Source organism: Pyxicephalus adspersus, chromosome 4 (genome assembly GCF_032062135.1).
Source record: "Pyxicephalus adspersus chromosome 4, UCB_Pads_2.0, whole genome shotgun sequence".
Classification (NCBI taxonomy): Eukaryota; Metazoa; Chordata; class Amphibia; order Anura; family Pyxicephalidae; genus Pyxicephalus; species Pyxicephalus adspersus.
In genome coordinates, this window is record NC_092861.1 from 58,512,818 (window position 1) to 58,537,907 (window position 25,090).

At 35.4% G+C, this 25,090-nt stretch overlaps 1 protein-coding gene across 1 annotated transcript; it reads right to left on the bottom strand.

The window, feature by feature from the left end:
* Positions 1-43: 43 nt before the first annotated feature.
* On the bottom strand, positions 44-23,618 carry LOC140328581 (alkaline phosphatase-like). The gene is made up of 11 exons (XM_072408309.1): positions 23,429-23,618; positions 10,379-10,495; positions 8,834-8,949; positions 7,856-8,030; positions 7,148-7,320; positions 6,501-6,635; positions 5,959-6,028; positions 5,217-5,351; positions 3,486-3,677; positions 1,610-1,726; positions 44-947 (listed from the first exon to the last, which is right to left on the bottom strand). Exons 1-11 carry the CDS (start codon positions 23,517-23,519, stop codon positions 649-651), a joined length of 1,620 nt encoding a protein of 539 aa, XP_072264410.1. The 5' UTR covers positions 23,520-23,618; the 3' UTR covers positions 44-648.
* Positions 23,619-25,090: the final 1,472 nt, after the last annotated feature.

The following is a 25,090-nucleotide window of genomic DNA, read 5'->3' on the forward strand; positions in this document are numbered from 1 at the left end:
TTATAAAAATATACAGAAAAAAAATATGACTCAAGTCCTCTGGTACACATGAAATCTTTAATATTGGATCACACCCAAAAGAGCAGATGGAAAATTGAACTTTGATAAAATATAATCAAGATAAAGAAAACAATCAAGACTTGAGTACTTATCACATTAAAAAAGTTCAATAATCAAAATATAAAACTTCCACTAATTACACAATACTTCCCCTGTATAAAAAATACAGTTGGCTTTTCTAATCCATCCTATTCATATCCCTTTTAGGTAGAACTGATCCACACATTTTTATTATCGTCTTGCTATTATGTGTTTTTCGTGATTGGTTTAAGTTTCATATTATTTTTATTTATTAAACTTTTTTTCATATGACACATGTTAGAGTCTCACTTCTTTCCTTTCTCTTGTTTATCTGAAACGGGAAAATATCTGAAATTTAAAAAATAAATATAAAGACAACAATCATGATCAGGATATCATTGAGGTCTCTTACTTCATAATTATCAAACTGCAGCCAGCTTGTGATTGACTCTTTACCATACTATATGTAATAATCATTATTGGTCATAAATATCATAGAAACAATGCATTCATTGATCTCAAATGTAAGACAGGAAGTGTTAGCCATTGAAAATGGGATTTACGACCTTACCACAACAGAGCTCCACACACACTGATCAAAACTAGCATGATTGAAGAGTAAGCAAGGAAACCTGAATTGGGAGATGTGAGACCTGAACTGGGAGTTGTGAGACCTGAATTTGATTTACAATGATCTGTATAAGGTTCCAAGCAAGCTGCATATGCCATTACATGGGGTATATAACTCTGCTCGTGAATGCCATGGAAGAGGTGCGCATGGGGTCCTTTTGCCATGATAGCTACATCCTCTCCTCCATGTGTTTCTGATGAAAGTGGAACAGCAGTTTGCTGTCGATAGTCTCCCTCTGAAAGAAAGGTGAAACATTGATGTTAAATGGCTACCATTTTTTTTTTATAATTGTAATTGCTATTTTATGTCTATGTACCAATATAGTGTCGAAGTGTCAATATAGGTATCTGGAAACGTGAAATATGAACAAACCTAATGCAATGGAACTTGGGACTCAGGACTACATAGACACTGCATTGGTTAGATAAATTTTAATGTGATGCGTAACTGTAGTTTTTAAAGGCTAATTGAACTTCTGGTCTAGTCTAGTATGCATTTCAAAGATTTTTACAAACTTCATCACAAATTTCTACATGCTACTTTTTCTGATTAGACCAACAGTGAATTCCACTTAGATCCACTTAGTGTATGGCAGGTTTGTCTGCTAGTAACATAATAAGTCTTAATATTGTATAAAGAGAATAACTGCTAAAATAAAGGCAAGTAACCAAGATCATAGGCGGGAAATTACAAGTCCATTATTATTTGTCTTTGTATTACATGGGAGCTACATAAAAAAAGGGTTTGGTGTTATTCCATCTTAAGCCTTTTTTTTTATATGCTCTGCTATTTCTATATAAGTCTGTAAGTCTAGCAAAGAGGTGATCAAATTACTTTAGCTTCATGAAATCATGAAAGCAAGAAGCCGGGGATATGTAGACAATAACAACATTTTACCTATGTCAACGCCAGTAATGTTTTCCCGAGTCCCATTGGTAATCTTGAAGCCAGGTCCATTGCCATACAACACACTCGTATAGGGCAAACGATCAGAAGCTGTACTGGAAGCCTTTCCTGTAAAAGGTTAATATTTTCAGCCCATTTGTTAGTTGTTATTATTGTTCACCCCTAATATACATCAAATGTATGTTATATATGACAAGAGAGGCTTAATTCACAAAGCTTACCTACCAGTATAAACATTTTTTTTTAAATAAAATGGCAGTTCTACCAAATCCTATGAATGACATAAGTGAACTCATCCCTACAATCAATAATGCATTACCTAAAGTGTTATATTTATGCAAGCAGTGGTAGTACCTGGATGTGACCTGGTATTTTTTGCCTTTCACAGTCCCTGTATAATAGATGTGGAATGTTATAGAAAGTAGTAGTACAGAGTCAGTTGTCGCTTGTATACACAAGATGCATACTCAAAGGAACAGAAAGCAGAGTGACAGAAATATGAACACAATACTGTATCCCTTCTCTGTTCACTGTCCAGTCACAAGTTGGGTCCAGGCGGGAGGGGGGACGACAAGATGGCCTGTCCATAAAGGAAGTTGAACAAATGATGATGGCCATCAGACTGATGATCTTTAGCAGAGGAAACAACTTCTGATGGAAAATTCTGATTTGAATGGGAATATTGTTGCAAAAGCTGATTCTATTACTATATCTGATGGATTATTCTTTTTAATTTTGTTATTTTGGATGGTGTTCTGCTATAAAGTCTGAGAATTGAGTCTAATATGTTGTTTTGAGCTTTAAGCAGAATCTCGGGTGTAAACTGAGCTTTTAATTCAAAAACAGATTTTATAATCACACTCGCTATTTTCACAAATTATCTGACCGAAGTGTTGCTGTAAAGTTAGGCAACCTAAGAAGCACTTCTGACATATCTGGTTAATTTTTGGCTTTGTGTTCTGAATCTGTTTGCATTCACTTTTTCTAAACTATAGGAAACAGCCGTGAAAATTTCAGGAAGTGTTGTTACTTCTTACGCTGCTGGTACAACGTAAAAGGTGCTCTTGAATTCAAAAGATTAGGGCCCTGATTTACTAAAGCTCACCAAGGCTAAAGCTGGGTGATCCAGAAAACATGGAAAGGATTTTTAAAAATAATTTGCTATTAGCCAGCAAAAGTTTTGAATCCTGGACCAGATCCATTTCAGGTTTGCTGGATCACCTAGCTTCACTGATGAAAGTGTATTCTCTCCAGCCTTGGAGAGCTTTATTAAATCAGGGCCTAAATCTCAGTCAGGGCACTATCTGCAAAGAGTTTGCAGGTTCTTCCTGTGTTTGCATGAGTTTCCTTCGGGCACCCCAGTTTCCACCCACACCCCAAAAACAAGCATTTAGGTTAAATGACTTCCCATGCAGAAAAGCAAGGAAGAGGAATATGACCATCAGTTATACCATGTGGACCCTGGGATAAAAACATGGGACATAGTACATTAAGCCAAATGCTCCTGCTGAATATTAAATAATATTCAGTCTGTTTATCACTATTTATTATGACTATTATGTGTTTTATTGTGGGACCTTTAAGTTTGATGGAATAGAAAAAAATGTATATCACTTTCCTTTGTATTAATTTTTGTAACAGCCATTTATCTACGATAGCTAGATATGTTAACAAAGAATCTAGCAGGTTTGTCCACTTTGTACAAAATAAGTATGCAGCATAGCAAATTAAATAAACTGGCAAATAAAATGATAAAATCGCATATACACCCTAATGGATATAGTATCATATTTTTAAGTACTTCTCGTTCATTAGGGCCAAATTGTACATTCCTGCTTTCTGGAAAAATCCCTCTGAAAAAACATACCCAAAATACTGTTTCCACGATCTGGGTATCCTCCAAAGGTAAAGACATGGGAATGATCAGCAGTTACAATAGTGAGTGTATCAGTTTCAGATGTCATCAGTCCAGCCTTTTGGATGGCTTTGTCAAATTCCACAGCTTCAGTCAATGAATTCTTGGCATTCGTATCATGGTGACCGTGGTCAATTCTGCCACGTAAACCATAATTGATAACGTTATGTTTAGTAATTCTCTACAGAAACTTACAAACCACATTTTTTTAAACTGTATATGACACTCACAAACAAAGTGTAACAAGTAAAATTTACTTTTAAAATACCAATGGACATTGACAATTATATTTATAAAAAAGAACCAACAAAAAAAGTTACTTACTAACAGTTAAATCTATATCTGACTCCCAACACCAAGAAGAGGACGACATTCCCATGATGGAGCAAGGACAGATCAGTGTAAATAAAATTCGTGATCAAATTCTAGACTTTCTCTTTGCAAAGGGTGATTTACTTCTCAGTTAAATTGTGCAGACTTCAATCACCCCAATATGTGCAAGCAAAAATTCTTTTTAACCTGACTAGGTATTATTTAAAAGGTCATTTTTCATGCATTCAATCACATCCAAAGACCAAGACCGGGTGATCTTTTTTTGGTTTCTAGTTGCTCACATCTCAAAACAGTGGCTCAGGGGTTAGCACTCTGGCCTTTGCAGCGCTAGGTTCAAATCCCACCCAGGACTTTATCTGCATGGAGTTTGAAGGTTCTCCCCGTGTCTGCGTGGGTTTCCTCCGGGTACTCCGGTTTCCTCCCACATCCCAAAAACATGCGGTTAGGTTAATTGGCTTCCCCTTAAAATTGACCTTAGACTACATTAATGACTATGACAGGGACATTAGATTGTGAGCCCCTTTGAGGGACAGTTGGTGACATGACTATGGACTTTGTACAGTGCTGCATAATATGATGGCGCTATATAAATACTGTGTAATAAAAACAAGCAGTAGAAGTGTTTAGATAAATCCAGTACATTCCAACTGGATTTCTTGTTTTAAAAGCTCAGATTTTTATAAATCTGAGTTCCAACCAAAATCTTAGATTTTACATGCGTGTGCAGAAAAAAAACACAAGCATCATATTTGGCATTCCTTCCTTTGTCTTCAACTACACCCCCAACTAGAAGGGCATTAGGGGTTTCTGCTATGTGCATAATCAAGCATGTTCAGGCAAAATGATTGTTCATTTTTACAGATACTACCATTTCACATTAATCAATTTATCAGATTCACTAATTAGTCTGTGTTTTTTTTTTATTGTTTGACAAGTGCAAACAATCCCTACTAAATCTGCAAAACGCTCAGCACCTGTGCCAACTCATCCATATTACTGAAAATGGAGGGGGGTATGTGCAGTCCTGTCCTGTTTCTGCTATCCTGATTCAGTGATTCAGTGGAAAGAATGAGCATTGTCACCTAAAGACCTAAAATGTGTTACTGGAAAAAAAACCCAGGTGAAGATGAAACAAAAACATTTTGAAGAAAGAAAACCAATGCATCTGCCACATGTAAATACTGATAACATGCAAATAAACATCATTTTTGTTTTTGAAAAAAGATAAATAAAAAGCTCAAAGCATAGTTTAGTAATGGATCTACTAGTTCAGACTGACCAAAATGTTGTGCAGTGGATTGTTTTTTTCATGTTATCCCACATTTCTCTATATTAATTTTGTGTACTTATCTTCTACAAATAAGAAGAACCCTTTGGGATTCTTGCTTAAGATCCTAATGGCCTTCTCAGTCATTTCAGCTAGGGATGGGTCAGCAGATGTATTGCGTCTTAGTTCATAGTTCATGTCTTTTGGTTCAAAGAGGCCTGAAACAATGACAAGTATGCAAGTCACAAAATTTAGCATTTATTTTGTTTTTCCTATAACATGGAGCTGACGCAGGTTAGCAATACTGGACTTTCTAAAGCTCTTGATGAATACTTCTCATGTGGTGTCTATGTCTTAACTTAAAGGCATCACTACCAACATACTTTCCAATATGACACGTCCTTAGGTGCATAAAATGTGTTGAAGCAGCGTTCTGTATTGAACATTACTGCACTGACATGTCGTGGTCACACAACATAGACAGAGAATCTCCATAGACAGAGAGAAAGAGAAACTAATGTTCTCAGGCAGGACAGCTCTATTTTACAATGTGTCTGGCTAATATGTACCCAGTGCTCAGGCAATACAACATCTACGTTTTCAAAAATAAGTTAACGATTACAGTTAGCACTAAAAAGGTCAAATGTCAATATTTTTACCCTGAAAATGTGCTTCCTAAATATAGTGTCTCTTAGTGAATGTAATGGCATGCTTCATAAATGTATTATTTTTTTTTGTGATAATTACCCCTCAACTGCCAGAGATGATGCATGTTTACATACGTTTTCTGAGCTATATTAGCATATAGGGAAAAAAATACTGTACCCATAAGATAATCGGTGTTAGCTGGGTCTACAGCATTAAACTGATCTTTGTTCCACACATATTTTGCATTCTGTAAATAAAAAAAAAAAATAAAAATCAATATTTTTGTAATTAACTATCTTTCTATTCAAAAAAAAAAAAACAGTTCCGATGTGTAGCTCCGAATGGGAGCAAGCTAAATTGTTTAAATGGGGCAATACAAAAGTACTAGAACTAAACCTTTCTTATATACTGTATGTGCCATGTCCTAAATTGAGCTGTAAGGAGGAACCACCCTAATAATAAAAATAACAATGATACGTAATAGAATTGTGTTAGCTTCTTATATCTCTTATATCTGTCTTATTAGTAAAAAAATTAATATAATTTTACCAATACCGATACCATTTTACCAATACTAATTTAGACACATAACCAGTATAGGATACCAAGAAAAAGAATATAAAACTAAAGCAATTTCCACAAAGATTAAAAAGCAGGAGAACGAAGCAAGTAAAAAACAATGTATATAAGGCAGTAACAGAGATGAAGTGTTAGGTCACCTGTCTTTTGCTTAACCATATATCAGTTAGGTTCTGCATATCTCTACGAACACCTCGACTTGATGAACTGGTTGGGTATTCTGGATCAGGTGTTCCTTGTGCACTCATGTAGACTCTCCCACCTCCCAGAATCACCTAAAGACATAAACATTACAAAGAATAATAAAGGATGTCTAAAGTACGGTAATTTAAAAAAGAGAACTTTTTAGTTTCATATTGGTCTTTTTGCATTCAGTGTGAACAATTACTCCAAAATCAAATTTCTGTCTCCTTCTATACTTTTTTACACATATTTTTCTTTTTCAAAACATTTCAATGAGCAGCTGTGGCAAACAGCAAATTCTGAAAAATGTCAGACATTCCCTCAAACATTCCCTTGTGTGAATCTTGCAGGTCCATGTGTTTCAATGGCAGTAATTGATTCCCACCTGGCAATGTTTTAGGGAATGGTAGATTCCCTGTTTTTAGAGAAAGAGGAGCCCTAAGTGTTGCTTTATGCCACACATTAGAAGGTTCTATGCATAGGTCACCATAAGCAAATCTAGCTGTGCTTTTTTGAAAAAAATAAATAAATAAACATTGAAAAAGGAAAGAAAATTCATTCTAATCAGTGTTTCACCAAAACCCCATTTGTGTTCTGTAATTACATTTATATCTGTGTTGTGCACAAGTTGATATGCAATATCCTTGCAGCCACTGTCAATCATACTCTGAGTCATCTGGCTGTCTGAGTACCAGTCCCGATCCACAATGTGAGCATAGGTTGCAGCTGGGGAGGCATGTTGGACACGAGTGGTTGTCACAACACCCACTGATTTACCTGAAAAAGAAGAACAAAAGAAAAACACCAATGTTCTTATGCTGCAAGCAATGAGCAGAGGTTTTTAACTGATTTAGTACTAGCTAATGTCTTCAATGCAGTAGTTGTGTCAGATTATACCACTAGGTATCAACCAATTTAAAGAAAGTGTAAAAATTAAAAATCTGTAAGCAATTTACAAATAAATACATAAAATATATGAAGCTGGGATTCAAGGCTGATCAAGACTGATCACCTGTATGGACTACGAAGCTTAATTCATAATTCATTTTAAAAGTACAAAATTGATGAAGATGATTGTAATCCTTGTAAGAATGTGAACAATAAAGAAACAAAAAAGAAAACTCTACATCATCTTTTTTTACATTTCCATACAGGATATCCATATTTAGTAATTAAAATTTAGAGACCTCCACCATCTACCAAAAAAGCAACATTCATTTTTGAATCTTTGCCCTGGCTCTTTTACTTAAAACAAATTTGTTTTTGGTGCCAATTACCACATATACAATGGATTTGCACAGTTGGTACTCACCAGCTTGCCTTGCTCTGTGAAGAATTGATGTCACTTCATTCCCATTGGCACTAGTACAGATCCCATGCTGTGCAGCTGCACTCACACCCAGCATACCAGAATTCGTCTTTACTCCACACAAGTAGGCTGTCCCTGTGCCTGCGCTGTCTGGAACCTGCGCATCTACATTGTACGTCTAAAATAACAAGCGGAAACGAACAGCTACTTCTTGGATTACTGATAACCAAACATGCATCAAGTAAACACTGATAAATATGTTTAGAAAATATTTTGGTTGCACAAATAATAATTGTATTTATTTCTGTCAGTCAGAGGAAAGCTAAACACAAAGCCTATAAATTCCTATACATTCCTTACAGTTTATAACACAAAAATACATAATAATGGGACAGGACATTTTTTTGGTATGTCTGTATATTGTAGGCCTAATCTTTAATAAACATACTCCTAGGGCAGATTCATACCTACCTCTTTAATCTATTCTTACTGCCAGTGTAAATTAGCCCTTGGTTGGAAATATTCAGCACAAATATAAACAAAAGTTTAGAAATAATAGCAAAAAGAGCAACATAATAAAACACACTACTTTACTACCTAACAAGTACAGAAATATGTCAAAAATATGTCATAAAAAGTACTGTTTTTTACCTTAATATATTGGTGGTGGTTGATGAAACACTTGTGCATATTTTGTTGTAATACAGTATGTTTTTTTTTTGCAAACACAGGCAGCAACGTCATTAGGACAAGATGTTCACAGAAGCATTAAGTTTATAGGGGAACAAAGGGGTGTATTGTTTGAGGGATGTAGAGAATTACACAGGATAGTATGCTGAGCATATTGGGTGTATTTTACAAAGAGTGTTTAGGAGTAGTCTAGCCCCTTCAATAGCTGAGGCACGGTTTTGCTAATAAATATATAACATGAGCAGACAATATAACACAAGGATGTGAACAGAGAATTACAGAACAGTTTACCTTTGAAAGTGCAACATAGGGAAATTTTTCCATCTCCAAGATATTCTCCTCTCCAGGCTGCTTTGCTAATTGTCCCTGATATATACGGGCTGCAGTTATTGTGGTGACACCCATTCCTGTTACAAAATATCAATTGATAAAGAGAAGGATGAAGAAAAGGGAGACAATTATCCATATCGCTGTTTCATAGGTAGTCATGTTGAGAAAAGACACAAAAAGCCTGATTATTCCAGGTAGAAACATATGCGTAGTTGATCCAGAGGATGGCAAAAAAATCCCTTATTAATCTGTTTCAATTTACTCAACAATGGGAAAAAATCCTTCCTGTTTCCTTAGATATCCCTGACTGGATATTCCCTGGATAAACAGTCTCTGTCAATTCTTTTAAACTTTAATACCCAGGAATATTCAGTGCATCTAGAAACACATTCTTGTTTTTCTTAAAACAGTCTATTGAACATGTTAAAACTACTTCCTGAGGGAGTCTAGACCACATTTCACAGATCTTACTGTAAAGAATGCCTTCCATATGCAGAGATTATTTTTTTTTCTCCTCCATACACAGAGAACAAAGTACCTTCTTGTCCTTTGCAATGTCCATAAAGTAAATAATTGGGAAGAGAGTTCTCTAAATGGATTATTTATGTATTTATTTAGGGTGATATCATAATCCCCCTTAAATATCTCTTCTCAAGGGAGAATATGAATTCTGATTAGTTTAGTTGCCCTTCTCTGCACTCTCTCCGTTTTCACTATATCCCAAAACTGGACTGCATATTCCAGATGTGGTCTGACCAATGCTGTGCACATGGGGCAGGATTATGTCTCCATCTCTGCAGTCTATTCCTCTTTTAATACAAGAAATACTTTACTAGCTTTAAATATTATTATTATTAATATTATTATTATTATTATTATTATTAATAATAATAATAATAATATCAATAATAATTTGACCCTTGGCTGCCCAATCAAACAGTACATTCAGGTCTGCTTAAATTCAACTCTCTGGATGCAATCTTCAAGCCAGTTCGCTATCCATTTACAGATTGAGTTTTCTAAGCCTATTGACCCTAACTTGCATATTAACCGTCTGTGGGGTACAGTGTCAAATGCTTTAGCAAAGTCCAAGTACACTACATCAACTGCTACTGCACTGTCTACCTGTTTACTTACTTCCTATTTTATAGCAAAAACGTTTCTTTGTGGTTCTTTATCAAACTCTGTAGCTTCTTTCAAACTATAAAAGTTAAACTTACAAGTTTGTAGTTACTCAGTAAAAAGTAAAGACTCAAAGTAAAATAAGGTCATATATATGCTTTATATGTTATTAAGGAAGCACCCGGCTATTACATAACTTTTTAGTAGTCAAAATTGATCCTCATATTCTGGAAATACAAGCTGACTGTTTTAATATAATTATGGCAACTGTAAAACATCCTATCTTCCATTCTGAACAACTTGCTGAAGATTTACCCATCAATACTCAGAAGTCAGCACTACTAGCACAACTACTTATATGGTATGTATCTTCTTTGTACTCACCATCTCCCAGAAACAAGATGAGATTCTTTGCTGTGTTGGTATTAGGTTTCAGATTAAGAGCATTTATTAATGTTTCCTTGGCCTGGTCATTCCAGTACTTGGGTGTTTTCTCTGCCTCTGAAAAATACAAAAAGTAAATATTAGGGACATTTTCCAGTTTCATGTAATGCCTAGATATTTGAGCCTTTCTATTTAAAACAGCATCAGAGGAATTCAACCTCTTTTGCAAACAAATACTTTTACCTAAAATTATGTTTAGCTGCAATGACACTGTGTGTATCTGTCTGTAATTTGCAACCCCTATTTAATGTTTAGCGCAATATTAATGTTTAGTGTAATATGTTGGTGCTATATATATATATATATATATATATATATATACTGTTTATTATTATTATTATTATTACTAATAATAATAATAATAATAATAACATACAAAATGTACCTCCTAGTTCCATGGGTGAAAATGTATTGTCATTCTTGAATAAAGAAAGAAATTTTATAAAGCAGTGAATCTGAAGTTTACCAAACATTCTCTGGTGGAAAATTTTCAAGACTCATGTTTTTTATTAGCAGTAATTGATTCTCCACAACAGAATATTTGGGGAATGAATCTTTCAAATCATTGTGATTCAATGGCATTAACTGATGTAAAAAAACAAAAACAAAGTGTCATTCACCGAACATTATATATAGTAAAAGTTAGCAGATGCTCAGCAGATGAAAGTTTATATCTAATTATTAAAAACCCAGCAGGGGTGTAGTGGCAGCCAGCACTTAATGCATCAACTCTATATTCAGGGAAAAATGAGGTTATGCAGCAGGCATAGGGAACAGAAAATCAAATGACCATTTCATATACAGTAAATATGGAAAATTACCTTGTTCAGGGACTGCTGAAGTAAAGATAAGTTTTTAGAGATTTTACTATTTATTTATTTTAAGTTTAGCTATGCTTTAAAGCTTAATAGAGATAATTCTTCCTCCCCAAAACCCAGCAAACCTAACCACCACCTCTGCTGATTCAAAAGTATCTGTACATACATTGTACCAGAATTCAAACACTTGTATTTTACCAACACTTAATGCAGGTCAATAAATCACTGTAATGTAAAACATATACACATACACATGAATAAGTGGCATAGTTTCAAACTTGTAGACCACATGGGTATTTTTGACAAGACTCCAACAAGTAGACAGTGTTGAGGAATGTGGCAGGACCTGGTGGCAAGGTGGACAGAGGGACTATGCAGGAACTAGATGAAGACTGGCAGTGCAGATAAATATATTTTCCAGGTAGCAGGCTTTGAAGAAAGGGTCCTGTCAGTAATGGAGCCTCTGCAAACTCTGTACCTATGCCAATGGTTTCCACAGTTCTAATGTGACTACAATTTGTCTGGCTGTGGCAGGTGTAGGATATGGAATCAGGACTTTTAGTGTTCATACTGCGGATGCTTCACCGCTTACGTCCAGATAGATAATTTGATAGGTGAATACCAGCATGTTTCATAGGAGTTGTAGAAGTAGGAATGGATGTAAAACTTGTGTATAGCCCTCCCTTTATACACCACTGTATTATGTCCTGTGTTACCATATCAAGCATATTACATTACTCATATGTCCTATTGTCATGCCCATCCATTTGTTTTAATTCTTCCTAAACCATTGACCTAGAAGAAGTGTAATAATAGTGCTAATGACTTCATTGTGACTTTCTAATGTTTGTCCTGAGTCTGTGAAAATAATGGAAACAGTCAGACAGACAACTAACATTTTCTTTGAAGGTCATCACTGGAAGCCCCCAAATTTCTCTTAGTACAGTATACATTTTAACTAACGTTCAATGTCGTGTGTAAAATTTTAACTTTATATTACTTTTTATTTACTGTTTAAAACTAAATTAAAGCAATAGTATTCAAGTAAACCATGTGTAATAAACATTGTAGACTCTGCCAGTATAATAAAATATATCATATATATATATATATATATATATCTCAAAATATGAAGAGGGAGCTCTTTAAAAGTTACGAATGGAATAAAAGGCTTAATGGGTGCAGATATATCATGATATTTCTCATATGATCTACATTCAAAAAAATGTCCTACTGATCCTAGAAACAAACATAATTGAATCAAAGTCAGCTGGAAAAGATAGGGCCCATAAAGGTATAGTGAGGTTAGATTATATTCATGTTTAATTCAAGCAGGGAACACCGATCCTGCCCCCCCCCCCCCCCCTTGTGTAACCCTTAACTCCTTATCCCCCCCACCACCACCATCATTTTTCTCCTAATTTTTTCTTTAATTTAAATTTTAAATGTTTAAAAAGGGGGAAATATTAAACGATACCTCTACCCACCATCCTTTTGGATCTCACTCTAAACTTGATATGGCTGTATAACTCACAAGTTTGAAATCTGTGAATAACGCTATATTTAAACTGTTGTACTTATTTATATTATATTTTTTATGGTCTACATTGGAAAACAACTTTTTTGCTTGCTGTATTTAGACTTTGTAATTTAAGGTGTTGAAATGTTTGATCTCATATGTTTATTCTATTGATGTCTGGTTACTGGTTGGCGCTTTTCTTCTTTTGAACCCCCTATTCGCCCCTCCCCCCCTTTTTATTTTAATTTTTTTTCTTGTCCTGGTATTCCATGTAACTTTGTTGTGTAATGATTGTTTATTTTTTTTTTTAATTTCAATAAAAACTTTGAAAAAAAGGGTATAGTGAACTACCCTAGGCTCACTTCTGGGACCCTAACTATTGTGATCAATGTGATCTGTGGATAGCTGAAGAATCTCTTTTCCCAAAAGAGAGAACATGGTAAATAATGTCTTGGGTATTTCTGGTGTGGATTATTTTTCCAGTGCTCCCTTGTTTTTTGACTATTTCAATTGTATAACAGAATAACTTAGTGACCTAGTGAGGACAGACAGTGCACAGACTGGTTTATTGTACTTTGTGTAATTATCCTCTGTCACTGGGTTTACATTCCTATGTGATAACATGTACTGGCAAAGTGGGTGATTTTTAGTTTGTTCAAACACTGTGTATAATAAACTATTTCTAACTTTTTGGCATTTCAGCACTCTTTCGGCTAGTTCCTCTCTACTTCAAAATGTTGCAGAGTTGCACATCATTTTTTGAGCTAACTGTATTTTACAGTAGGTGCACATGTGATGTGCAACTGTTGGACAAATGTTCCCCTTCATGATGGGATCACCAGGTATTACCTAAAGATTACTAAAGATTTTAGTGATCAGGTTTACATTCACTTTAAGCAGTATAATAATGTAATTCATTGCTGTATCTGAAAATTAGAATGATGCACAGAAAATTTTCATGAAATTCTATATAATTATTGTAGCTGAGATTGCCTGGACAATTGATACTTATGTACTGGCATATTCAAACAGGTCCAAACAACAAAAAGCCTCCCCAACCTCTTTAGAGGCTTATATTTTGCACTAAATAATTCTCAAACACATTCAAAGATCTTAGCAAAAACTCTAACTTCTGATTTTAAAGCCCACTGCTATAGAATTTGTTTAGCTAAATAGACCAGTTGCAATTGTGACCTCAGCAAACCCAACATAGCTGCATTCATCTCCAGATACCATCTATAATGCAGCCTCCACTCCTCCAATATCATCCCTCTTTCATGTCATCTCATATAATTCTAACATTGATTCTTTGTGTTTCTCCACACCTCCTCTACAATCTCATCAGAGCTCATCTACTCTTGCTACCCTAAAATGCAACTTAAAAGCTCACCTCTTCATGCAAGCCATTCTAATCTTTATTTAAATTGCCACCATACCATACTGCATTTCATTTACTGAAAACAGGCTTTGGCCTAGTACACAGACTATGATCTCCTCTTTATTCTTGTAAAGAATTTCATTTTCATTAGTTCAGTGTAATATATATATATATATATATATATATATATATTTTTTTTTTTACTCTGAATGTTTCTGCTCTTAGCATTTTTCATCATAAACACAGACCATGAGCTCATTATTGTAATTTCATAGGTAAATATCTTCATTATATGTCAGTGGTGTGTACAGGCCTCCCTTTCTAAACTTTACTTGAGGGTGTCCTCAGTTATCATGGCAAGGACCATAATGTCCCAAGGAATGCCTGTTCTTTTATCTTGGATGACAGACTCACCCTTTTTACAAATCGGTCAGCTTTACATAACAACCCAACACAATAAGAGACAAAATGGCTGGTATAGTGCCAGACATGCTATGTGTGTTTCTCCTATATTCATTACACAGTGTGAGTGTCCAGACAGTAATGACGAGGAGGGTCACTATGGAGCAAGAACCCTGGTCACAGTTATGACCTCTGCAATCCCCTGTTCCTGCCAGCACTACATTAAATGATGGTGAATGTTACATTCTTCGTTTTTTGATATATATATATATATATATATATATGTGTGTGTATGAAACAAAGTATACAGCCAGTGATTAGGGGTGCAGTATACTTACACAATGTACTTTATATTGTCTATCTCCTCAATTCAGTATATTTTTTGTATATTTTAGGATAGTATATTTTGTGTATATATATATATATATATATATATATATATATAAAATAGTATATTACATAACGCAGTTGCCAGATTGTGTCCATACCATTCCATTGTGTCCATACTATTTATTTTTTTTAAACCTTCCTGAACCAATGACCATGAACAAGTTTAAATTTTGCATTAAGTTTTGTACACGTTTTGTTTTTGTATGTTTCTGCATGTGGATTTACATTGCATTACTTTTTTCTGCTGTTAAATGCAACTAATGCAACAATTAGCCTGGAAGCCATAAACTGTATAACAAAAAATGCAGAAACTGTCAGTATATTACAATATATCATTTTTTTAGCCCAAAATATGTAGAGGAATACCAACTCTTTTTTAGAAGTTATGGAGCAAAGACTTAATGGGTCATGATATATCAGAGTGTCTCTTACATGATCTGCATTAAACTATGCCCTACAGAGCCTAGAAGACTCCACGTGATAACTGTAAATGTATAGAATTTACATCAAATGTTTATTAGTTTTTTTTTTAAGACTACCTACCTCAGGAAGTCACAACTGATCTACATTGCTACCCTTGTTGCTATATTACTGCATTATAATACTGCTTGATGGATAGATATGATGGAATCAAAGTCAGCTGGAAAGAATGAGTCCCATGAGGATATAGCCAACCATCCCAGGCTCATTTCTGGGACCCTAACTAATGTAATCAATGTGATATATGAATAGCTGAAGAATCTCTTTCAATAAAAATGTCTTGGTATTTCTGTTGCTGATTCTTTTTTCAAATGAGTCCTTGTTGTAGTGACCTAGTGAGGACATCAGACAGTTCACAGACTGGTGTATTGTTCTTATCTGTGTAAATATTTTCTGTCACCAGGTTCACATTCCTATGCTCAACCAAGGTACCTGCAAACTGGGTGACATTAAGTTTGTTCAAATACTGTGTACCATAAACCTTATGTCACTTCTTTTTTGCATCAGCATTCTTTTGGTCAATTCTTTTGACATACAACTGCTTCAGGGTGCACATAGTTTCTGTAGCCAACTATATTGTCCAGCAATACAATTGTGTTTAGGGTTTCAACAATTGCATTACTTTTTTCTGCTTTCATTCGTATCACTTATAAAGCACAGGCCATGGAGAAGAATACCAACACTCTATGAGGGTAATTGAATGGATCCTGACTTGTCAGGATTTTTCTCATATGATCTGCATTAAAAGACGCCTTTCTGAGACTAGAAGCCATCACATGATAAATGTGCAAAGAATTTCCATCAAGTGTTTAGTAATCTTAGTATAACACTATCTAGCTCAGCAAGTCACTACTGTTACCCTTGTTGCTATAACACTCCATTATAACTTTAATAAACTAATAATGAAGAAATCAAAGTCAGCTGGAAAGAACAAGGTTTATTGGGTACATTCAACTATCCCAGGCTCATTTCTAGGATCCTAAATAATGGGATTTATGTAATTTATGGGTAGTTGTAGAATTTCTTTCCCTAAAGAAGAAAACATGTTAAAAAATATCTTTGTTATGTCTGCTGCTGATTCATTTCTCCAGTGAGTCCTTGTTTTTGACTGTCAGTTATATAACAGAATAACCTTAGTTACTCTATACCAATATTGCAAAATATGATATCATAGACATAGCATGTCAGATTTGTAGTACTGTCCTAGAGAGGACATCAGAAAGTTCACAGACTGGTGTATTGTACTATGAGTAATTATCTTCTGTCACTGGGTTCACGTTCCTACACAGTATGAACCCAAACTAGCAATGTACCTGCAAACTGGATGACATTTACATGTGTTTAGAAGGCATTTAGATTTGCTTTTGTAAGCCAAAGGTAGATTTTTTTCCCTTAATTATACTTTTCCACATGATAGTACTAGAAACCTAACAAAGGTACAAATAAAGTTTGATTAAATATTGTCCCATGGACATTGCCTTCAACTTTGTATTTATGAATAGTGTTGGTCGAATATCTCACTCTTCTATTGAATAGGGAGATATTGTTTGGGTGATCGAATGCCGAATTCGAACACCATTAAAGTGAATGGTGGGAGAATTCAGGTTATTTTTAGGGACTAAGAACTGCAAGAGCAATCAGGGCAGCAGAGCCGACAGCTCCACTTCTCTGATTGCTCTTGCAGCCTTTTACTAGTTGTATGTGTTCTTGGATAGATAAACTCTATCCCGGAATAGGGATAGTGCTCCTTGATTGGCTGAGGAAAGCTTTCCTCAGCCAATCAGAGAGCACTAGAGGTTTTGAATAGGGAAACTTGTCCCAATTAAGTGCCACGGATCGCACACTGTTCTCAATGAATGCGATTGCGGCTGCATTTATTGAGAAGATCCCCGGGGCACTAGAAGCTAAATGGGGACAAGTTTCCCCATTCATTCACCTCTAGTGCGCTGTGATTGGCTCGGGATGGAAAATCCTGATGACACTTGAGCTGTCATCAGGGTTTACCTTTCCTCAGCCAATCACGGAGCACTAGAGGTGATGAATAGGGAAATTTGTCCCAGTTAACCTCTAGTGCCCGGGGATCCCACACTGACAGGGGGATTCCCACGGCTGTGCAGCCATGGGAATCATCCTGTCATTGTTGGATAACCTGTAAAAAAAAAAGTTGGTTACACAAATCACACACATACAATAAAGTACTTTAACGTTAATTTTTTTTTCAACACATTTTTTTACACACAAATTCGCGAATCCCATGTTTTTCGGGTTAGGTCTATCCGAATTCGAACAGCCATATTCGGGTCGAATATAAGTACAACCCAAATTTGAACACCAACACTATTCAACACTTTCCAGTTTTGCATGATAACATAACTACATATAGGGAGGGGTTAGAAAAGATAATATTAAAGATAAAAAGATAAATAAAGAATAACAAGTAAAGATTTTAGTTTTTAGCTGTGTAATCTTATGTCAGACTCAAGGTGGCAGTGTACACTAACAATCTTTTTCCATCCCCAATCTCTGTCGCCCCTTTGCCACTGGCATCTTGGACTGGTTTCTTCTAAGTTTGAGTCTTCTGTTCATCTTCATTGGCCAGATCAGGATGGCAAAACTCTTGAGCACATGAAAGCATGGCGCCCCAAAAAGAAAGTGGTAATAGAGTAGTGAGATCAGTTGGCCCTTTCTTAGCAAAGGAAATTTTGCTTTTGAATAATTAATAGCAATGTTTTTATTTATTTAATACTAAGTATTGGATGCATCTGGAAAAGTCCTGAAATGGAGCTCCTGGAGTGTGATCCCTCAAGGAGTGTAACTGTGGAGCCAGACTTTATGAGTGTCGGAGTGGTTATGTTTTCCTTAGGTCACCCTTGCATGATCTTCAGAAGTGATCGATAGGGATTGGTGGGCCTTCTAACCCAATGGGTTGTAAAGGGCTCTTTGGATTTATAGCCACCCATCCTCTGAAGGAGCCAGGATTTTTGTCATCTGGAAGCAAGAAGTTTTCTTAGCTCTAATATTTATGTCGGGAACAAACTCTGAATCTGCTGCGACTATTGGCTTCACATCCAATATAGCAGCCTACAGCAGCAGTCTCAGAGATTTTGGAAAGGGAGGTTTTACATGCTTAAACTTTTTAAATGCAAATATAATCTTATGGGAAGATTTGTGCTAAAACAAATTGTCTGTCAGCACGTTCTTTTTAGCAACTAACTAGTATGTAACTATCGAAATGACTAAACCAGTTACAGATTGTTTATCGCACCTCTCTTCCTTTATTGTTTTCCAAAGAATTATTACACATTCCCCGTATTGTACGCATATATACGGTATCTCTAAAAGAACAAAAACAGATCAATCAGTGGGAGATCCATCTAATCAAAGCGTAAACTCCCCCAAGTAGTCTGCGCATTTTATTCTTTTACTGCAGTTTCGTGCAACATATAAGATAAGAAGCCTTGTTTTGTAAGACCTTTGGTTTAAGAAGAGTAGTGACAGATAACTGAAAAGGGTGGATCATGAAAAAAATGGAATAGCCTTTAGTCTTTTTCTAAGTGGCGTGTTAAATAATTAGCTTTATGGCTGTTTCCAGGCTGCATGTTTAATACATTGCTGGTTTTACATTTCTATTACTTTTCTTACAGTTTATCTGAAATTAAAACAACATATATCTGTGGTGATATTATATGAAATGTAGGCTAATCCTATTTCTATGCATAAACCTAATTAGTGTTCCTGTAAAATCAGCCTGAACAGCCTACATACAGCAGTGCTTGAGTTTAATTAGTTTAGCTCTTAATTGTACATATAGGGCAGCACCTCTCGCTGTTACAATCAATTATTCCCCTACTAATATTGGTGAATAAAATGTAGACAAGTGTGAATATTGGCTATTGGTCATCAAGGTATTTCACTGCTTTTGACACTACCAGCCAATGAGAACTCTTATCACGGTTTGAATATTCTCATTGGAAGTTAGTGTTGAGATGATACTGTCCCCTGATGGCCACTAGCCAATAAAATGTGTAATAAATGTGCAGTTTTCAATGATAGCCTAATAATGAAAGTAGCAGTGGTAAAGATTTGTACAGGGAGACCAGTGGCTACTCACTGTGGGCTCCCACATGTATTTTACTTCGCCAACCAAGGAGTTGTTACTTGCCAACTAGTTTAGGCTCAACTTGGGCCAAGATCAAACATTGTTTTAAGCAACACTAATTACCAAAGCTGGCTGCTCTGCAGATTATTTATTATGTTTTACTAATGTGAAAATAATCTGATAATTACTTTTTAAGTATGGAAAATGTTTCAAATTTTGCTTGAACTTGGGACCCAAAACATGAGTACCCTTCCAGTATTTCTTGCCATCGGCCTAAATATGATCCTTTAGAAAGCCACACTTGAAACTTTGCTGAACCATTGTATTTTTTCCTGTATCCTGTATACCTATTCCCATCCCGTAGTAAATGCATGCTTTGCTATAGTTAGTTATAGTGAGTTATAATTTTCTATAATTTTCTGTGATAAAATTGTATTCTCTTCTTTCCTTGTACACCCTTTATTCCACATACCATGCATTAGAATTATCAGCTACTACATAAATTAGTTGATCCCACCTCATTTCTGGCTTAGTTGACCTACAAGCGTCAAAGCCCTCTCCTCCACATCCTCCAATGTCTCAGATACTTCTCTTTTATCATTTTTTTGTCTGACAATGTCATATATAGGTAAATCTAGGGTCCATCTAGAGAGGTCCATTTTTTCTCTAATGTGAATCATATCACCACACAGGTGCAGGGACAGGGGAATAAATGCACAGAAAATGTTTTTCAAAAAAGCAAAATGTCAAAACAGTTTTTCTGTGATCTTACCTGGAGGTTTTTTTAATTATTACCGTATATGATCAAACCTGCACAGTCCACCAAGAATTTAGTTGCCTTTTAGGTAGACTCGTATCAAATATTTTTGTTAAATGTCTTTTAATGCTACATATATGGCCATTATGGCCAATTATTTCCTGTTTACAGCCAGCTCAGGCTCTATATTGGTACTTACAGAAATAATCTTAATGATCTGACAGTCATTCCATTATGGATAAATCTTCACTGTGAATATGCTGCTATGTCCAACATTAAAATGTTAAAGATATGATGATAAACAAATGTATTTGGGTAATATAAAAAGTGCACTTAAAAGGGTAAAGGTTCCACAGAACTTGTTTTTAGGTATTGCCTTTTCATGAGTTGTATTTAATCATTTATTTCCAATTATTTTATCAGGTCATTTCTTTATTGGTGTTGAATTGCGTGGTAAACTCTTAAAAGGGTGTGTATATTTATGTATATAGTAGAGTGTTCTTAGTGTTTCTAATAGTTTCTTCCTTTACAGATGAGATAGAAACAATTTTTTATTTTTTATATCGTCACTGTAGGGCTAAGCCATTCATTATGTTGTCATTAGACGTTCAGTTTAATCCATCATAATATAATACAGAGATTACAGTTATTGGTTTTTTTTTTTTTTAGAGATGATGCATTATGGACAGTATATTCTTACATTACATACATTATGTAATACGTGTTCATACATTATTAGCTATATCTTCTTTCCAGAAAAAGTTAATGTTCATCTCCTAGAATTTGTATATGTTAGAGTTTGTGGAAGTGTTTCCTGAGAAGGGCCTTTGACAGGCAAAGGGTAATATATATAAGTTGCTGTGGCAGAATTGGGGGTGTGTAAGCAGTTCTTTGCCACACATCATCCACGGAAGCTGGCACAATCAGGCACAAAACTAAAAAATGTTTACCTTTTTGAAATGTATCTGTGTGAATATACACCAAAGAGTGAACTGTGTTTACTTTGTCATTCCATTGCTTATGGAGTTTTGACTGAACATGTAGTGTATTTCATCGTACCCTATCTAACATGAGTTCCCAGTACCAGATCCTGAGCTATGGACTCTCAATAAAAGTTCTGTGCTAGAAACACCTTTCCAAGTCTATATAGTTTATTAAGAAGGACATTTTCAGGTCCGAGTGACTACAGCTATATCAGTCATGTCTAGTGGTAAACAAGTCCGAATTCATACCTCCTATTATAAAAAGGATTTGCACTGTAATTCAGCAAACGTTTTTCTATCTATGTATATTCTCTTAATAAAAATTTGATTAACAAAACGCTTTTTTCATGCCTTTCCTCTGTGACATCAGCACTCCTGGCAGATTCTGCAACTTGGTTACCAGCCAAGGAGAAGTCACTGTAAGGTGAGAAAGCCACTCCCTAAGCCAGATGGTGCCTTTTAACAGAAAGTCGTTTAGGGCTGTTTATGTGCTGCATTTAACAGTGAGACTTAAGTGCTACTTCAACTGTTAGTGGTGTGGCTATATTCCTGTAACTGTTTTGGGACACCTTCCCCAATTGACTTGAAACACTAATTTCCAAGAGAAATGTGTTTGAAAATAACACAATTTGTTTCTGCCAAAATTTTAATCCTAGCTTTACCTTAACAGGTTTCTTGCATCCTGGTGGCTTTACTTTAAATTATATTCTGGTATTTACTGTCCTGACACATGTTGTAAAGGGGTATGGTTGTCTAAAGTCTGCTGTAGTAGCATGAGGTCAGTTAGGACAGGTGCCTACCTTGGTATAGATTTTTACTCTGACCCAGATAACATGTGTTTTGTGTTTCCTTTGTGGAATAAGTACACACGCTAGATTTTTGTCATTGGAAACAATCTTTTGTGATCGTTTCCAACAACAAATGACCGAAATGATGAATGAACCAGCACTATACAGCATCGTTCTGTTCTATCAGAAGGTCGAGAAGGAGCGAGTGGCACTCCGCTGTGCTCTTCTCCCTTCACTTCCATTGCAATCGTTTGTCTTATGTTGTCCGTGGATCCGCCAGGAAGCCATGAACGACATCAGACATAGTCTGTACTAACGTCAGATTATGTCTGATGTCGAGTGGCGAGTATGGGCCGAGAATCATCTGACGTGTGTACATAGCCTAAGTGTCTTAAATGTCTCTCTTTTTAAATCCATGCTGAATTCTTACACTTATGATATTTTAATGTAAACATCTCCCAGTACACCCCTGGACTTTGAAAGTTAAGATAAATATTTTTACTGGAAAATATGTTTATTTACAGTGACCCATTCATGAATGAATTGGTATTTTTAAAAAATTTTCTTAGGTTTTATTGATGTATGGTTAATGAAGATGCTTTATTGTTGAGGATTTTTAATGCTGTTTTTTTGTTTTTGCATGTCCTTGGTTTGACATGTCACGTCAAATGTCTATCATTGTCCTTAGTTCCTCTGACCATTGAATGGAGATTTTAGGGCCACAGTGATAGTGTTTTTGTTTTGTTTTTTTTTCATTTTATATTATCCAGGTTTACTTGCTAGAATGAATTATACTAAAAAAATGTTGTTTTTTAGGTGTCTGAGGGACAGACACCTGATACGTTGTTCCAAGATAACAAGAACTATTGTCTCCTATGATTCCTTGGAATTACTCTATAGTTAATATTGTACATGGCTTAATACGTTAGATGTTTATGTTAGGGAACTTTCTACATGGCACATGTCCAGAATCTTATTTTATATAGGCTTTAAATATGGCTGTAAAGTTAGATCCTCTATTACCTACAATGAGGGTCTCTGTGTGTTAATCTTTTGCTTTTCTATCTCTTACTCAAAATAAATCTCGCCATAATGTTCTTATACCACTTGTTCAGAATGTATAATCACTTAAAATGCAGAGTCTGGACACAGAATCACCTACGCAGACTTGTATAGTAATACCAACATAAATTAGGAAAAGTTCCTTTTCCATTTATAAAACTAGGTAAAATGCTTAGGCATAATGTAAACAAGTGAGATGTACCCACCACACCTAAAGGCTGGAACTATTGCCACAAAAGAACCAGAAATTCAACATAAACACAAATTAAAAGTATTATTACAGTAAATAGAGAACAGATAAAAAGTCTTCTTACCCAGGGATGCCACTACAACTGCATTGCAGGTTCGAGTGATGAAAAATGTCAGGGCCAACGTGGTAAGAACAGCGGTCTGTGTCCCCTTCATCCCTGCACCCTGTGGTGGTTGATGGTTGCACTCTTCTGTTTTCTAGACTGGCATTGTATATATATTTCTCTTCCTGTTAATTATCTGTGCCATTACCCATGAAACATACTCCAATTAACCTTTGGACAACAGTACATAAGTAAGTGTCAGTGTTCTAATGCATTCCTCACTGCATCATGATCCCAAGTCAGAGTTCAAACTTTAAAACTGAAGGAAGTAGTATGAAGTCTAATGTTAGAAACAAAGCTCAATTACATTGATAACATATTATAATATATTATACGATAATGTATTATAATATAATAGAAAATATAAATAAATGGCAATCATGTGTTAATATGTCTTTAAGTTGTATGAAGTAAAGTATAATAATATGTATACTGTCCCCCAGCTCCTTATTGCCTTTATAGTTATTTTATATGCCTTTGTCCTAAAAATTTTATTTGTGTAAAAAAAAACACAAATCCTCCAATAGGAGGAAGAGCTCTACAAATAAGAAAAAATAATTTTGTTGCCTGCTATCAGTTTATCTGTCAAGCAGAGCCTTTCTGGTTTGTGTACCTACAAATTAAAAACTTATCTCCAGCTCTTTTCTGTTAAAGAATCACAGGGGGGAAGTCAGCCTAACCGTTTCAGGTTTCTGTAAAAAAAAAAATAAAATGCGTGTGCTACATCTGTTGAGAGAAATGTTATCTTTATTTCCACTTTTAGTCACTAATGAATATAGCTACCATACATATCTTCTTTACCAACAACTTCACTAATGCCTTCTCCCTTTGTCCAAATTAGCACTGCCCCCACTTGATAAAGGGATTTAGGTCAAGCATCTGGTTCACATACCCTCTGACTTTGTGAAAAGACATTTTTATCTCAGGCCACAAAGCAATGTAACTACTTATTTCTGTGTTTTGCATATTAGATGGTTAAGAAGAAATTGGGTTTTCAGGTGAGAAATGTAACACATTGCTTGACCATAATACTCTAAGGCATACAGGTAGTCCCCAAGTTAAGGACATCCAACATGCAGACAACTTCTAAATACGGGGTTTCCCTGCTACATACATTGCAAATACCTGATAATTCTGTCAGTTACCAGTACTTGCTCTTTCCCAGTGGCAATGTTCTGCAAATAGATCTTTACTCTGAATTTTTTCTACCCTCTGGGCATACTCAGCTTTTCATCATGAACAGACATAAATATTCCCAGTTTAGTGTTCTGCTTGTATCTCTCATTACAGCCAGGAAGACTTGGTGGGACCTCCAGGTGGATGACTGGCAATGCTCTTACTGCCATTAAATCATATGACCACACTCTCCAATAGGCACTACACCTCGCCAGGGCAAAGGCAGCAGTACACCGCAGCAAAGTCAGAAACATGTGACACGTTGTGGTTTAGCTACCTTCCATAGATCAAACAATGTTGTAAGTAGTAAAAAGAAAATAGTAAGGTGTCCTAATTAAAAAAAATTAAAATGCATTTCTAAATTTTACAATGCAACGTATGAAAAAAATGTTTGTGTAAGCAATAGTGCTAACATCCCTGACAAGGCTCTACCTGAATTCTTGCCCC

Coding starts and splice junctions, on each gene's coding strand:
- LOC140328581 (XM_072408309.1), bottom strand. CDS start 23,519: ATGAAGGGGACACAGACCGCTGTTCTTACCACGTTGGCCCTGACATTT. Junction 3,678..5,216: donor GTTCTTCTTATTTGTAGAAG/ATAAGTACACAA, acceptor ATTATGGTTTAC/GTGGCAGAATTGACCACGGT. Junction 948..1,609: donor CATTACTGGCGTTGACATAG/GTAAAATGTTGT, acceptor CCTTTCTTTCAG/AGGGAGACTATCGACAGCAA.